The sequence below is a fragment of the Solanum lycopersicum genome, chromosome 11, assembly GCF_036512215.1.
Source record: "Solanum lycopersicum chromosome 11, SLM_r2.1".
Taxonomy (NCBI): Eukaryota; Viridiplantae; Streptophyta; class Magnoliopsida; order Solanales; family Solanaceae; genus Solanum; species Solanum lycopersicum.
In genome coordinates, this window is record NC_090810.1 from 59,634,937 (window position 1) to 59,649,112 (window position 14,176).

At 31.0% G+C, this 14,176-nt stretch overlaps 1 protein-coding gene across 8 annotated transcripts; it reads right to left on the minus strand.

Moving 5' to 3' along the window:
• Positions 1-6,098: 6,098 nt before the first annotated feature.
• Positions 6,099-13,114, minus strand: LOC101263279 (receptor-like serine/threonine-protein kinase NCRK). 8 transcript variants are annotated; one of them, XM_026028090.2, is made up of 12 exons: positions 12,841-13,067; positions 11,441-11,602; positions 9,920-9,962; positions 9,719-9,805; positions 9,513-9,623; positions 9,137-9,247; positions 8,628-8,897; positions 8,258-8,499; positions 7,851-8,147; positions 7,479-7,715; positions 7,072-7,299; positions 6,099-6,627 (listed from the first exon to the last, which is right to left on the minus strand). In XM_026028090.2, the coding sequence occupies exons 4-12, from the start codon at positions 9,786-9,788 to the stop codon at positions 6,331-6,333; spliced, it is 1,863 nt and encodes a 620-aa protein (XP_025883875.2). In that variant the 5' UTR covers positions 9,789-9,805; positions 9,920-9,962; positions 11,441-11,602; positions 12,841-13,067; the 3' UTR covers positions 6,099-6,330. The 8 variants fall into 8 exon arrangements, with proteins under 8 accessions (XP_025883875.2, XP_010313419.2, XP_010313421.2 ...); XM_010315117.4 differs by lacking the exon at positions 11,441-11,602 and having other exon boundaries at positions 12,841-13,114; XM_010315119.4 differs by lacking the exons at positions 11,441-11,602; positions 12,841-13,067 and adding an exon at positions 10,507-11,417.
• Positions 13,115-14,176: the final 1,062 nt, after the last annotated feature.

Sequence of the window (14,176 nt, forward strand, 5' to 3'; positions counted from 1 at the left end):
TATCATCTATCAAAACTATGTATTCTTTAAAATAATATTTTAAAAAATACGATACATTTGCAATACAATAACACATCATGAAACAATATATAACAATTATCCAAATATAGTGTTAAAGAATAACTAGTTATTGTTATTGTTGACTAGTGAATTGTTGTAAAATTATGTGTATTCGAAAGATCGTTAGAATAATATGTAATCGCAAATATTATCTATAAAAAGGACATGGAGATTTGCATTTATTAACGTAGAAATTTAGAATATTCTGATATTTTGTTTATGAACTATAATTTACTCATTTGATAAGACTATATAAAATAAAGTTGAACAACTTTTTAATAGTTTTCACAAATTGTGGCTCTTTTATGTCCATGATAAAAGGCACAACTTAAGAAATTAAAAATTACAAGTAAAAATAAAATATAAACTTCAAATCATGTCTGAACGGGGTGTGTTTGACGATGAATATAAATTAGAGTTGTTCATGTAATTTAGAGGGGCGAAAGTGAAAAACATCTTTTTATTGTATTCCAAATTCTTGAAAATTTGAAATTCTAACTTCAAGTTAAATCCCAAAATTTTATGATTAAACATATTTTTTGAAGTTTAAATTTAAAAAAAAAAAAGAACATATTTCATAATCAAAACGCTTTTTAAATATCTAATACTTTGTCTACAAAAGTAAAAGTATATAAAAAAAATTATTGAAAATTATTCGTTACTACAATTCAAGCTACGACTTTATTCCATACAAAGAAAAATATATTCTAGAAAATGTTTTTAAAAAATACTACTTCAATATTCACTGCTCTCTAAAACCTTTTTTTAAAAAAATAAAAATAAGATGGACTAATTTCTGAAGTAATTGTTTTATTTTTCTTAAAATATTTTTTTCTCCTAATTTAATTTGTTTTGACCTTTCATTAAACTGTACGGACAATTGAGGCTTGTACTTTTTGAAAATGTAGTCTAGAAAAAAAATTATGTTCCTTAATTAGCAACAAATGGAATCTAAACCCCCACTATTTTTGGTTAGTCAATTAAATTTTAATCTTTTTTTACTCCCAAATTGGATTAAGAAAGAAACATTTAAAATTGTTTACCTAAGAGTGAAGTTAGATTAGTGGATCACTAATCCGAGTTGTCTTGCAATAGTGAGATAGTTTTATCCTTAATCGGAGGTTTTGGGTTCAAGCTTTGAATATTAAGATTATTTATTGAAGGTGACGAATCCTGTTGTAATTCACGATTCAAATTTAATCAGAGCTTCCATGTGGGCTCTAGACATAGGATGAGAAACTTAAAAATATAAATAATATTTAGTGGATCATCATGAGTTGAGATTAAATTGATTTAAAATTAAAATTTTATCTGAATACGTAATTTGACGGCTAAATACTTTCAAATATTTTATTAGTTGTTGATATTTTATGTATGTAAAATAATATTTATCATCACGATCAAAGTTTAAAATATGTATTGTTCGCTTTAGGCCAATAAGTTTCACATATTTATTTCATTTGCTACGCCATTATTATGCCTAAAAGCATGCACATCATGTGAACTTGTGTTATATCTTATGAAAGTTTCACTTTTTTTTTTTCATTTTCAATTCGCCTAAAGTATCATTCAGCTCTCTCCTTTTTCAGAAGTTTGCTTTTATTTCGACTCACGTGTTGTTAGTTTTGGCCCAACAAATCTCATAGATTTAATGCATGTATTTTGTGAACTTGTGCTATACAATATAAAGATTTTCATTTTCCTTCACATCCCGATATGAAAATTATTCAAGTGATCATATGCACCTTCTCTTCAGAAATTTTATAATCTATTTTTGTGAGTGCCATCTATTTTGACGATCAAGTTTATAATATTATGCTTTAAAGTATTTATCCACAAAATTCTTCAAAATTATTATGAAATGAATAATCCAACATGCCAAAATCATTAATTGAAGAATAATTAAAGAAAAACAGGAAAGAATTAGAACTGATTCACTATAAAAGAAGATTATATTCTTCACTATTTTTTTTTCTACTTTATCATGATTCATTAAACACATTGTGTTATTATTAGAAAGAATTTTTTTTTTTTTAAAAAAAATGAATTTTCAACTTTAATTGAGTACCAATAACATTAGTAGATAAATTAGTGTTTATATTCACCACCTTTATGCTTAAAATTTTGACTAATTAGTGCTAACAACAATAGTTGCATTATTCCCCTTGTCCATCAATTGCATGAATAGTAAAACTTCTAGAAGAATGAAAACTCCACTACTTATACAACTTATACTACACGCTCGATAAAATTCAGTATAAACTAAATTTCTGAACTCATAAAATCTTAATTGTGAATCTATATATTTTACACGTTTTTTAAGCATAAACTAAAAAATGAATATAATCTAATTTTTTTTTTATAAAGAGGAAAAGCATATATCCAACTAAATAGTTTGACAATAGGGTGTTAAAGGGAGTTCAATCATTGTCATAAATTTATTTTGTCTTGTGTCACAATTGTCAAAGGGATGTTTAGGTAAGATTGAAGTTTGTTAAATGTTAGCTAAGAATGAGTAGAATTGAATTATAACTATGACTTTTGGAAAATTCACATGTGACTCATACATTATATCGTAGAATAATCAGGATAAAGCTAGAAGTCTAGATATAAATTCGATTTAGTTTAGTATTTTTCATTTGACTAATTTATTGATATTAAAAAGAATTACTATTTAAAATACGAATGTTAATATTTTAAATTATTGTTTTAAAATTCAAAATCATAAAATTGAAATACTATATTCCCAACATGGACAACCTTTCCATCCATACCTAAACACTTGTCATAGCATATGTTTCCAAGTCATTATTTTTCATACTTTCACATACACATGTTTGATTTTATATGTGTATATAATACACATATAATCTTCATAATTAATAATTAAAAGAGGATATAATATGTGGAGCCATACTATATATTATAAATTATATATAAAAGATGGAGACAGATTAGTCAGCATGTATAGCAGATAATTAAATAAATCACTAGCTTACTTATATTTGTTTTGATGTCTTAATAATAATTAGATTTGCTTTTACACTTTCTAATATTATTATTGCACACTTTAATTATGATAATAAGGCTTTTGATAGCACTTTATTTCGTTCTTACTGCTTTTACTTTTGTTTTTATTTTTTTACTGCTTTGAAGATGCTTTACTTGAATCGAGAAGATTTACTGGAAACTATCTCTTTGTTTTTATGAAGTAAAGATAAGATATATCTGATAAACTTATATACTTATAATCACCCTTCTCGAATCCTATTAATTATTAGTAGGCGTTTGACCATGTAATTTGAAGCTCAAATTTAAATTATATGATATGTCTATTATTTTCTAATTACGTAAGAAAGTAATCACCTATTAATTATGTAGGGTTTATCTTAGCTAGCAATTCAATGCACAAACACTACTTAATGAAATATATGCTTATTTAAAGCACTATAGTTAATGCAATTTTTTATTTTTTACAAATAAATAAAATGTAGCTTCAATGAAGTGTTTGTATAATTCATTGAAGAAACAAGAATGTATATGTTATAGCCTTGAATAAAAGTGATGGCCAACAATCAATTCCTAGGAGACCATGACTATCTATCTTAGCTAGATCAAGGTCCACATCAAGTCAATTTGGTTTTTATAATTTTTTAACAAATTTATTTGTAATTATCGGGTAATGTCAACATCTTATCCTATAACAAAACTCACAAGGGGATTGGGTGGTTCGAGTCGTAGACACGATCGAGCATGACACCTACTTAGTGGGATTAGCTGATAGAATGAAATTGTGTCGTTACTATTTTTAATCACAACTTTTGATATGAACATAAGCGTTTTGAGTTCGATTTTCAAGAGCAACATTAGGGTTGTGTATCGGCCGGTTCGGTTCGGTTTTTTAAAGTCTATCGGGTTGACTTATTGGTTATTGGTTTGTAGAGATGCTAAATCATTATAGAACCATTAAGATATTGGGTTATCAGTTATTGGTTTATCGGTTTTTTATCGTTATCGGTTCGGTTATCGGTTTAACCGTTAAGATTCGACACAAAAGAAAAAATATTGAAAATCACTTAGAAACAAGGTGACAAACCAAATAAACCATGAACTTAAGTTCAAAAGTTACATCTTGCTCAAAAGCAAGCACTTTTACATCGTAGAATAATCAAGTGTTTGAGACAATCAAAAATAAAAGTAGTAAATTAAACTCTAAGTCGAGGACTTTATATATAAAATGGTATAAATATAATTATTTAATTTACTATCGGGTTATCGGTTAACCCGTTAAGAAAAAACTTTAAACCGTTAAGAACCGATAACCCGATAACAAAAAAAATCAAAACCATTATCAAAACCACTAAACCAATAACCCAATACTATAAACCAATAACTTTTTTATCGATTCGGCTTATCAATTTCGATTCGGTTTTGAACAGCCCTAAGCAACATACTGCATAGAGCAATTATGTTGGGTAACACCAATATATTGTTCGTGGCAAGGCCAACGAGAGGCTTAGGATGACGCGAGTCAGAGTCATTATGAAATACGATGATGTTTTCTTGGTGAATTTAGTTAAGAAGTAAAGTTACACCTTTGTTACTAGCTATAATTTTTGACATGATGAATTAATAAACACTTGAACCTAAGTAATGCGTTATGGTTGGTACCCCACTCGATTTCGTTTTTTTTTTTAAATTCATATGAATTCAAATGATATATTATATAAATTGAAACAGAAGGAGTATATAATTATATGACAGTGGGAGGGTTTATTTGTAAATTCACAAAGTTAGAACTGCCGGCAGAGAAATTAATTTAAGGTGTTGGATTGGGCCCCCGACATTGACAGCGAGATCTCGTGGCCCAAAGCCCAGCTATATTATATGGCCCACATGAAAATGTAGATGTTGGGAGTGGGCCCATTTTGACGTTAGCTTAAAGGAAAAAAAAACTTTATAATAAACAATTTCATAAAATAAAATTAAATAAAAAGAAGAATTCTAATCTTGTTTTTTTCTCTAGTGGAAAAGATAAAAAATTGTACTTGTGTACTATTTTGTTGTACTTTAAAAATAATTTGTGTTACGGTTTTTTCTTGGGTCAGGGTCTATTGAAAATTGATTGTTTATTTAACTGATAAGGGTATGATCTGTATATACTATGTTTTTTCAAGATCAAATTTTGTATTCAGACCTTGTTTTTTTTCTCGAGTGAAAAAGAACTAATGAAAATTGTTACTACACGTTGGTTCTCGTGTTTTGATTATCTATTGTTTAGAAAAATTTGTTAAACTTTCACTTTGATTTATTCTTTTTGTGTTAGACGACTTTGAACTGTTTTTCCTTTAGTTGAAATAACTTCTCTACCTCTATGATAGAGACAAGGTTTACCTATATTTTATTTTCTATAAATCTCATTTTGTGAAGCTATACGAAATATATTATTATGGTTGGAAAAAAGATCAAAAAACATGAAATTTTGAATTCAGACCTTATTTGCAGGATAGTTATTGTGTGGGCCATGCTTTTAACTCGCAAAAATTTCAACCGGCACCATTGCCCCACGTGGCAATATTATCTATTTCTACTTGCCACGTGGAACATAGTAATTTTTTTTTTATTTCTTTTTGAGAAAATACACAAGTACCCCCTAGACTATGACCGAAATCTCAAAGACACACCTTAACTAAACTAAGGTCCTATTACCCCTCTATACTTTTTTTTTTTTGCAATTTTGTACACCTTTTGTCTTACGTAGCACATTTCGTGACTCTACACAATTGAGACGTGTGATAGATATTTGAATTTCACGTAAGCCAAAAAGGTGCACCAAAATTGCAAAAGAAATAAGTTTAGGGGTAATAGGATCTTAGTTTAGCTAAGCTGTGTCTCTTATATTTCAGTCATAGTCTAAGGGTACTCGCGCATTTTCCTTTTTTTTTTTTCTTGAAATATATACTCTTAGTTTGTACTGTATGATATTTATCATACTTAGACCTGCTTAGAAAAATAGAATACAACTAAAAAGAGCAAGCTCGGTGCATAAAGCATCACGTCTTAGCATAATTCAAGAAAGGGTCGCACCCCAAAAAGTGTGATGTATACAGACTAACGTGGGATCATTTCCAAAAGAAAGATGACTATCGTAAACTTGTTTATATCAAATCAAAAAAATGCCCTTTTAGCGCGTAATCATTTAACCAAACTTTTGTAATTCTCTAATACATGAACAATACACTTGTTCATGTGTACTGTTTTCTGGTGATCTCACACTCTCACAGTTGGCATATGAAATTTCTCAAATCGCGGTTCAGTTAAATCAACTGATTCATCATCATGTAAACTCCAACTTTTGGAATTTGAACTCTGGAGCAGCAGATTTTCGACATATGCTGCTGGAATAACGTCTTCTTTTGGATCATTAGATACTCTACAATGAATGAAAGCACAATTTGGCAACAAACAGTGAGCTGCGCGATTCTCTGATGTGATTTGCTTGATCTCCTCGGCTTCAACAAAGCCCGAACTTTCTCCATTACTCTTGTTGTCATAACTGAATGAGCCCTGCATAATGTGCAAACAGTGTAGCAGGTTTATCAGCATGGGATCTACTTGTTATGTTTCATCATAACGTTTCGTATTAGATTACAACAAAAACTGGACTTGAAATGTCATTCCAGGGGACAATAATGTCCTCGAGGGCTAGTGGCATACTGTTTGAAACTTGGAAGATAGTAAGCCTTCCCCTTTATCTAAGACAGGTTCCGAACCTAACATTTCAGCTAGATGAAGTTTCTTCTAAACCGAAATGTATATGTACATTGGCAAATAAGCATATCTAGTCTTTTTACAGGTTTTAGAAATCTATGTTGTAGTCGTATAGAATAGTTGGTTAATGTTTATCTGTTTTGTGAAATCGACAGATGACAGATGAATTAAACAACTGTTCAAACATAAAATGGCAAGTAAAAAGCATGTCAACAGAAAACCAAAGTTTAGCTTGTATACCTTGAAGTCATCTCTCGAGAAGTGTTTCCGGTTAGATGTTTCAGGTGCAATAGTTGACAAAATTTGAACAACCTCACTCATAGTTGGCCGAGAATCAGGGTCCAGTAGAAGACACTCCTTAGCCAAGTAAGCCATGACCTGCAATTCTTCCTCTTCAAATTCTCCATTCAGATTTGGATCAGGCAATTCTGAGACCACACGTTTACTGTCTAGTAGACGAGGCGTGGCCTGCATTTAGATGAAAAATAGTAAAATCACCATGATCTTTTTCGTGAGAGAGAACGGAGGTTTTGCAAAGGAGTTTGATAACGTAAATGCAATGTTCCTCCTCTTCCTAGAAAAAGTAAGTAGAAATGCTATGCGATAAATGAAGAAAGGAGAGAAAACATGTTATTAACTTTCCGTACCCATATCACGAGGCTCTCTTCTGCTTTGTTGGCTGACTTATGGATTGGTTGTCGTCCAGTTATCAGTTCAAGTAGCACAACTCCAAAGCTAAAAACATCCGATTTCAGAGAAGCTCTTCCGATAATTGCATATTCAGGTGCAAAATAGCCAAATGTCCCCTGCATCCGCGCAGGAGAGCTGGAACAGCTAGGAATACCATCATTTTGGAGGTGCTTTGCCATACCAAGATCAGTAATCTGAACACATTATGTTCAAGTAGTCAGAAAAAGTGCGATACTACACGAGGAAAGTAATAATGGAAAATGAGACGATTTACAACTTGTAGGTATTAACTCTGGCAATCATACAAAGACAGTAAGTTTCTAACTTACCTTAGCTCTGTAGTTATCATCCAGTAGGACGTTAGTAGATTTAACATCGCGGTGTAAGATTCTTGGTGCAGCTGCTTCATGAAGATACTCCAAGCCACGCGCAGCTCCAAAAGCAACTGCAACCCGTGTGCTCCAATCCAGATGTCTCCCAGAAGCCCCATCCAGACAATCTCTCAGATTGCCATTTTCCATGAATTCGAAAACAAGCAGCCTCTCTGCATGTTTACCGTGATGCTCGGAGCAGTAGCCAAGCAACGGAACCACATGACGATGATGAAGTCTTGAAATGAGTTCAATCTAGGAAATTAAAAAAATAAATTTAAATAAGCTTCTCATTATGTATTCACATGTGTTAAGGCTCCCAAACATGTTTAACTCATAATGTGTATGATCATGATAGGTATTACCTCCGTCAAGAAAGCAAAGTCACCGTCCTGTCCTGCCTGAGTTTTAATTCGTTTAATTGCCAGAGTTTTTCCATCTTTGAAATAACCACGGTAGACGCGGCTGCTTCCTCCCACCCCAATCAAATTGGAATCAGAGAACTTATTAGTTGCACTCTCTAAGTCAGCATATGAAAATTGAATAATCGTTCCATAAAACACTTCTGGTTTTCTTTTGAAAAGATTGGATGCTTTGGGAACACAACCTACACGATAACACAATTCGTGACATCATGAAACTCATACTACATAGTGAAATCACTCTTAAGGATCGAAAGAGCAAGTCCCTTGAAAACTAATAATAAGAATAAAGTCATATAAATACATAAAGAACCTGTAATACAATTGGAGGAACCCGTGTATCCTCCATGTTCTCCAATTGAAGTTGCTTGGCTTAGTATTAAGTTGGTAGCACTGTTGCAACTTGTATCTTTGTCGGACGAAAATAGAGATCGTTGAATAGAATATTTATCCCTTCTATAGGCATAGCACAACATCGAAGCAACAAAACCAAGAGTGATGACCGCCGCACATAGTAAGAGAATGACCAAAATAACTTTGCTGGATATCTTCTTCTTTGCAGACTGCATTTCAAGTTGAGTTCCTATCAGAACCAAAGACGTAATTAATCAACTGTCTGAACCTGTTAGCTAAACCTAAATCCAACAGACGTTTTTAAACAGTTTCACAATCAAGGAAAACGAATAAGCAATAAGTGTGTAGAGAACATAGAAGTAAAGTAGATAATTAGTTTGCAGTTTCTATAGCAACAAACGGTTGATGCAATGAATCACTCATTTGATTGACGTGTGTGTATCAACGATCAGACATGAAGAAAATTACCGTAACGACAATCACAGGCTGTAAAACAACTGCTGTGATTATGATCAGCAGCCACTTTAGGAAATCCATCAACTGCACATATACATATCCATTTGTTCTTGCTTGATTCGTCTGCAAAAATACATAGAACAAAATTAGTGCAGAGTGAGCTTTTCTACATTGTATGGTCCTCATATGACAAGATCAACATGTGAAAAGGAAAGAGTCATCTCAAGTTTTCAAAAAGAAACAATTCCGTCCATGTCAGTTCATGAAAATGACATCACGTGAAACTTTTACTTGCTTCGAATAAGTATTAGCAGTTCAAACACCTACAGCAACTGTTACACAGTACTGCAGCAAACGGCTTTCTAAAACAAGGTAAAGAAAATCATACCAATAGTGCAATCACAGGATGATGAACAGTTTTCGGGAACAGAAAAACTTGGGTTGGCGAGACAGCTGCAGGTCCAATTACTTGTTACAGATGCATTATGCACTTGTTCATCTGATAAAGAGACAGACGATGTTACAATTTACTGCATGTACAAAGGAATTTACATGGAAGTAGGCGTCCGTAATGCTCTCAACAACAATACTCACCGCCAACAATTTTCTGTATCCACACCAAGCTAATGACGAGAGCAATTGCAGCTTCCTTTCGACCCCTCATTTCTTGTTGTCAAATCACTGAATTGAATTAAAAATGAACACTCGTGAGCAGATTCTAAGCCTCGAAAACACTGTAAAAGCTTTTGGTAACAATACAAATATTTCAAAATAATGTATAAAGAGATATCTTACCAAAGAGTAGTTCATTCACGAAATCTTCATCTCAAGAACCATTCTGCAAGACGGCAATGCCAAATTATTACATTGTATAACATCGTAAATCCAACGAAAATTATCATAAGGTCATCCATAAATCATTAATCTGGTACAAAGAGAAAAGACAAAGACAACAGCCTGGAAACAATTTTCAGATTCTTGCCCTCTCAGTTTGAATAGAAAGGTTATCCTATTAGTCTAACATGATGATCAAACTCGAAAGCTGGAATTTTAATAAACATAAATAATCGAGCAGGAAGAGTGTGAGTAATAATCTGTAGTACACGATAGTTAGGACTTAATAGACAGTAGGCCAACAAATGTAAGTAGGTTTGAACTTCTCTGGATGTACATTATCATCAATGATATCCGGGTAGTTAGTTAGTCTCCTGATAGAAAGTGATGCTCAACTAACAGTTGTAAATGCAAAGATCGAAGAATTGAGATGACATAGTGTTCGTAACATTTGGAAGGAAAGAAACAATTCCACACGCATAAGCCTAGACAATATCAATCAAGCATCTACTTGAAGGCAACAGTCAGCACATGTATATATATCCTACCACATTTCTTGAATTGTACGAGCCACATGCTCCTCTCGTATCAACTAAGTCAAATTTTTGTGATCAAACGCGGAAATTGTTAAATATAGAGAGCAAGAAAATCTTATCCTCACTACTTAACTATGCTTATTTCACCATACAAGATAGACCCATCAAAAATTAAGAACAAAAAGGCCAAAAATAGTATATTGACAACACACACCTAAGAAAAAGACATTTGATTTTCTAACACTATCCATCAAGAAGAAGAAAAAAACCACATTTTTCAAGAAAAAAGATACTCACTTTTAAAGATAATAGGTCCGTTAGATGGAAAAATATTCAATTACAAAGTTGAAACCAAACTCCATGAAAGCAACCCAATTTTCAAATCAGAAAAAGACTTGTCAACAATTATTAAAGCAGTATACACTAACCAGTAACAAATACATAGTCAAAATACAGTAACAAACTAATCATTGTTAGGTACTCCTTACACAAGAGTCAAAATTTTCACTAAAGCCGTTGAGAATATGAAAAAATAAACACAGGTTCAACATCTAATATATCTACACATAAAAACTTTTTTAACCATATATAAATGGTACAATTTTCAACTCGGTAACAAAACACATCAAGTAATCAAATAAGTTCATCATCTATTACATATACACATAAAAAAAAAAAAAAAAACCTTTTTAACTATAGTATAATTTTCAAACTCAATGACGTTACACATCAAGAAACCAAATGGGGTTGATCATCTACCGTATATATACATACATTAAAAAAAAGAACAACTTTTTAAACCATAATACAATTTTCGACTCAGTGACAAAACACATCAAGAGATCAAATGGGGTTTATCATCTAACGTATACATATATAAAAAAAAGCTATTCTTTTAATCATGTATAAACAATATAATTTTCTGTAGATACAGTAAAGTGTTTACCAACGGTTATAAAAGACTTTGCTTCCAAGACATTTTTGATAGAATCTAAAAAGCTGTTGTGACCTGGTGGCCTGCAACATCAACTACAAGTAGCTAAGCAGAGTTTGTTTTTTTCTTGTATCACTAACTCCATTTTTGTGGACTTTCTTGAAAATGATGTTTCTATAAAAAAAAATAAAAAATTAAAAAGACGTGCATATAGTATATGATATGATATTAACAATTTATTTTTTTAATTTAAAAGGAGACCCACAAAATTAGTGTCGGCTGTCGAGTAAAGATTAATAAAGTAGAAATTAACAAAAAGGGACATTATATATATTTGATGCTTTTCTTGTATAATTTATCAATATTTTGATTCTCAGAAGAGGGAAAAAATACAAATTTTCAAAAAATATTCCTTTTTTTCTTTTTGGTATTTTGTGCTGATTTGGCTTCGAATTTGTTCGTATACTAAATTTAATCGAAAAAAATTTAGAAGCATACTCTTTAACAATAACATATTCAATATAATTTTATTAAATTATATAATTTACTTAATCAAATAAAATTAAGAAGAATTGAGCATGCTTTTGCTTTCTAACAACAATAATAACACATATTTTATAATTATACGAGATTTATTATTTACTTAATCAAATAAAGTTAAAAAGAAACAAGCATAAATTATGCACTTTAACCACAATAACAACATATCGAACGTAGTTTTTACGAAATTCATGCTTTACTTAATCAAATAAAATTAAGAAAGAAATGAGTGTATATATGTATACGCGCTCTATAACAACAACAACAACATATTCAGTTACGTACTTAATTAAACAAAAGTAACAAGAAATAAACATACATACACTATTTAACAACAACAATAGTAAATAACATACTTGATGTAATTCCATCCGACGAGATTTATGCTTTTTAATAACAATCTATCCAGCGTAATTTCAAAAGATTTGCTCTTTAACTATAATAACAATATAGTCAGCGTAATTCTACGAGATTTACGCTCATTTAACGTAAACGTGAATATTGGCTCCAACAGTAAATGAAGAACTGAATATTTTCAACAACAAAATAATTATTTTACCTCTGAATTTTCATACAAAAACACAGTTCACGTAATATGTCAAATTAGCATTTAATTTGAGTAATTTTGTGCTATTATTTTCAATATAGGACCACAATATGAACAATCCAATTACTTTATTTTTCAAGTACTCATTAAAAATAATTGTACCATTAATTTAATAATATCCAATTATCCATTATTATTAAATCTAAACACCAATAATAATACAAAAAATCAAAATCGTCATTATTATTTCTACTTTTTTTTTTTATATGCCGACACTGAAAATTAATTAAAATCACAAAAAAATTCAAGTTCGTCGACGGCGTACCTATTTAAATCCTCCGGCGACGGCGACGGCGATTTTGAACTGTTCGTTTGTTTGTTTTTTCGTATTTCTCCGTCGCGATGTGAATCGGAGAAATTGCCGGAAATGCCACGTGTACAAGTGAAAAATAAAACAACGAGAATTTAGCTGATGAGAATTTCACGTCACTCACCAGAGAATCTGCCGGAAAAAAAAAATTAAAAATTCCGATGCCGAGAAGAAGAAAAAAATGGCAGTGCACCGAGCATTAGTAGAGTATTAGTAAAAGCTTTGCAGAGGTGCACGGATTTCGAGGTAGCCACGTGTATACTGGTGGGGCCAGGGCGCCATGTGGAAATTTGAATTTCCCGATATGGCAGAGCCATAAAAAATAAATTGAAACTGTGGTAGCAGTTGCCACGTGGCATTATAGTTGACTAGTAAAAAAAATATTTTGGTTTAATAATATTGATTAAAAATAGATAAATTATATTTGGCATTATAGTTGCAAGTACATTTTTTAAAATTATAAAAATAGATAAATTATTTTTGATAGATAAATTAGTATAAGTAAAGCATATAAAATAATGTAAAGTAAAAAATAATGAAAAAGAGCAATGATAATAACAACAAGTAATAGAATTAAGGGCAACTTTCACATATAGCAAACAAAAATTTTATATTTGTATGTTATAGTAAAGTTTGCTTAATTACGCTTCATAGCAAACATAAGAATGTATAATTTGGTGGCCAAAATTGTATAATTCGCTGGCCTAAATTGTATAATTCGCTGGCCTATTTCGCTGCAATTGTATAATTCGCTATCCTATTTCACTGCCATTGTATAATGCACAATTGTATAATTCGCTGCCTATTTCGCTGCAATATTTTTATAAAATTTGCTTTGCATACAGTTGAATCGAATTAAAATGTATGTATATTGCATAATTATAAGTGTATAGTAAGAAGATATATGTTTTTCTCTCGCTTTATACAAAAACAGAAACACAATATATACACTTTTATTGTATAAAGCTAGAGAAAATTGTATTTCACTGCAATTGTATAATTCACAATTGTATAATTCGTTGGCCTTTTTCTCTGCAATATTTGAAGTAAAATGTTTGTAAATTGTATAATTAAGTGTATAACACGAAGAAATATATTTTTGCATGTGTATATACAATTTTCTCTCGCTTTATACAAAACAGAAACAAAATTATACACTTCTGTGTGCGAGAGAGGTGAGCGAGAATGGAGAGTGGCGAGCGAGATATCTGGAAGAGAGACGCTGACAAATTTTAGCTAACGTTTGCTATGGAGCATAATTAAATCAAACCTTAGCTATTCAATTTATTTT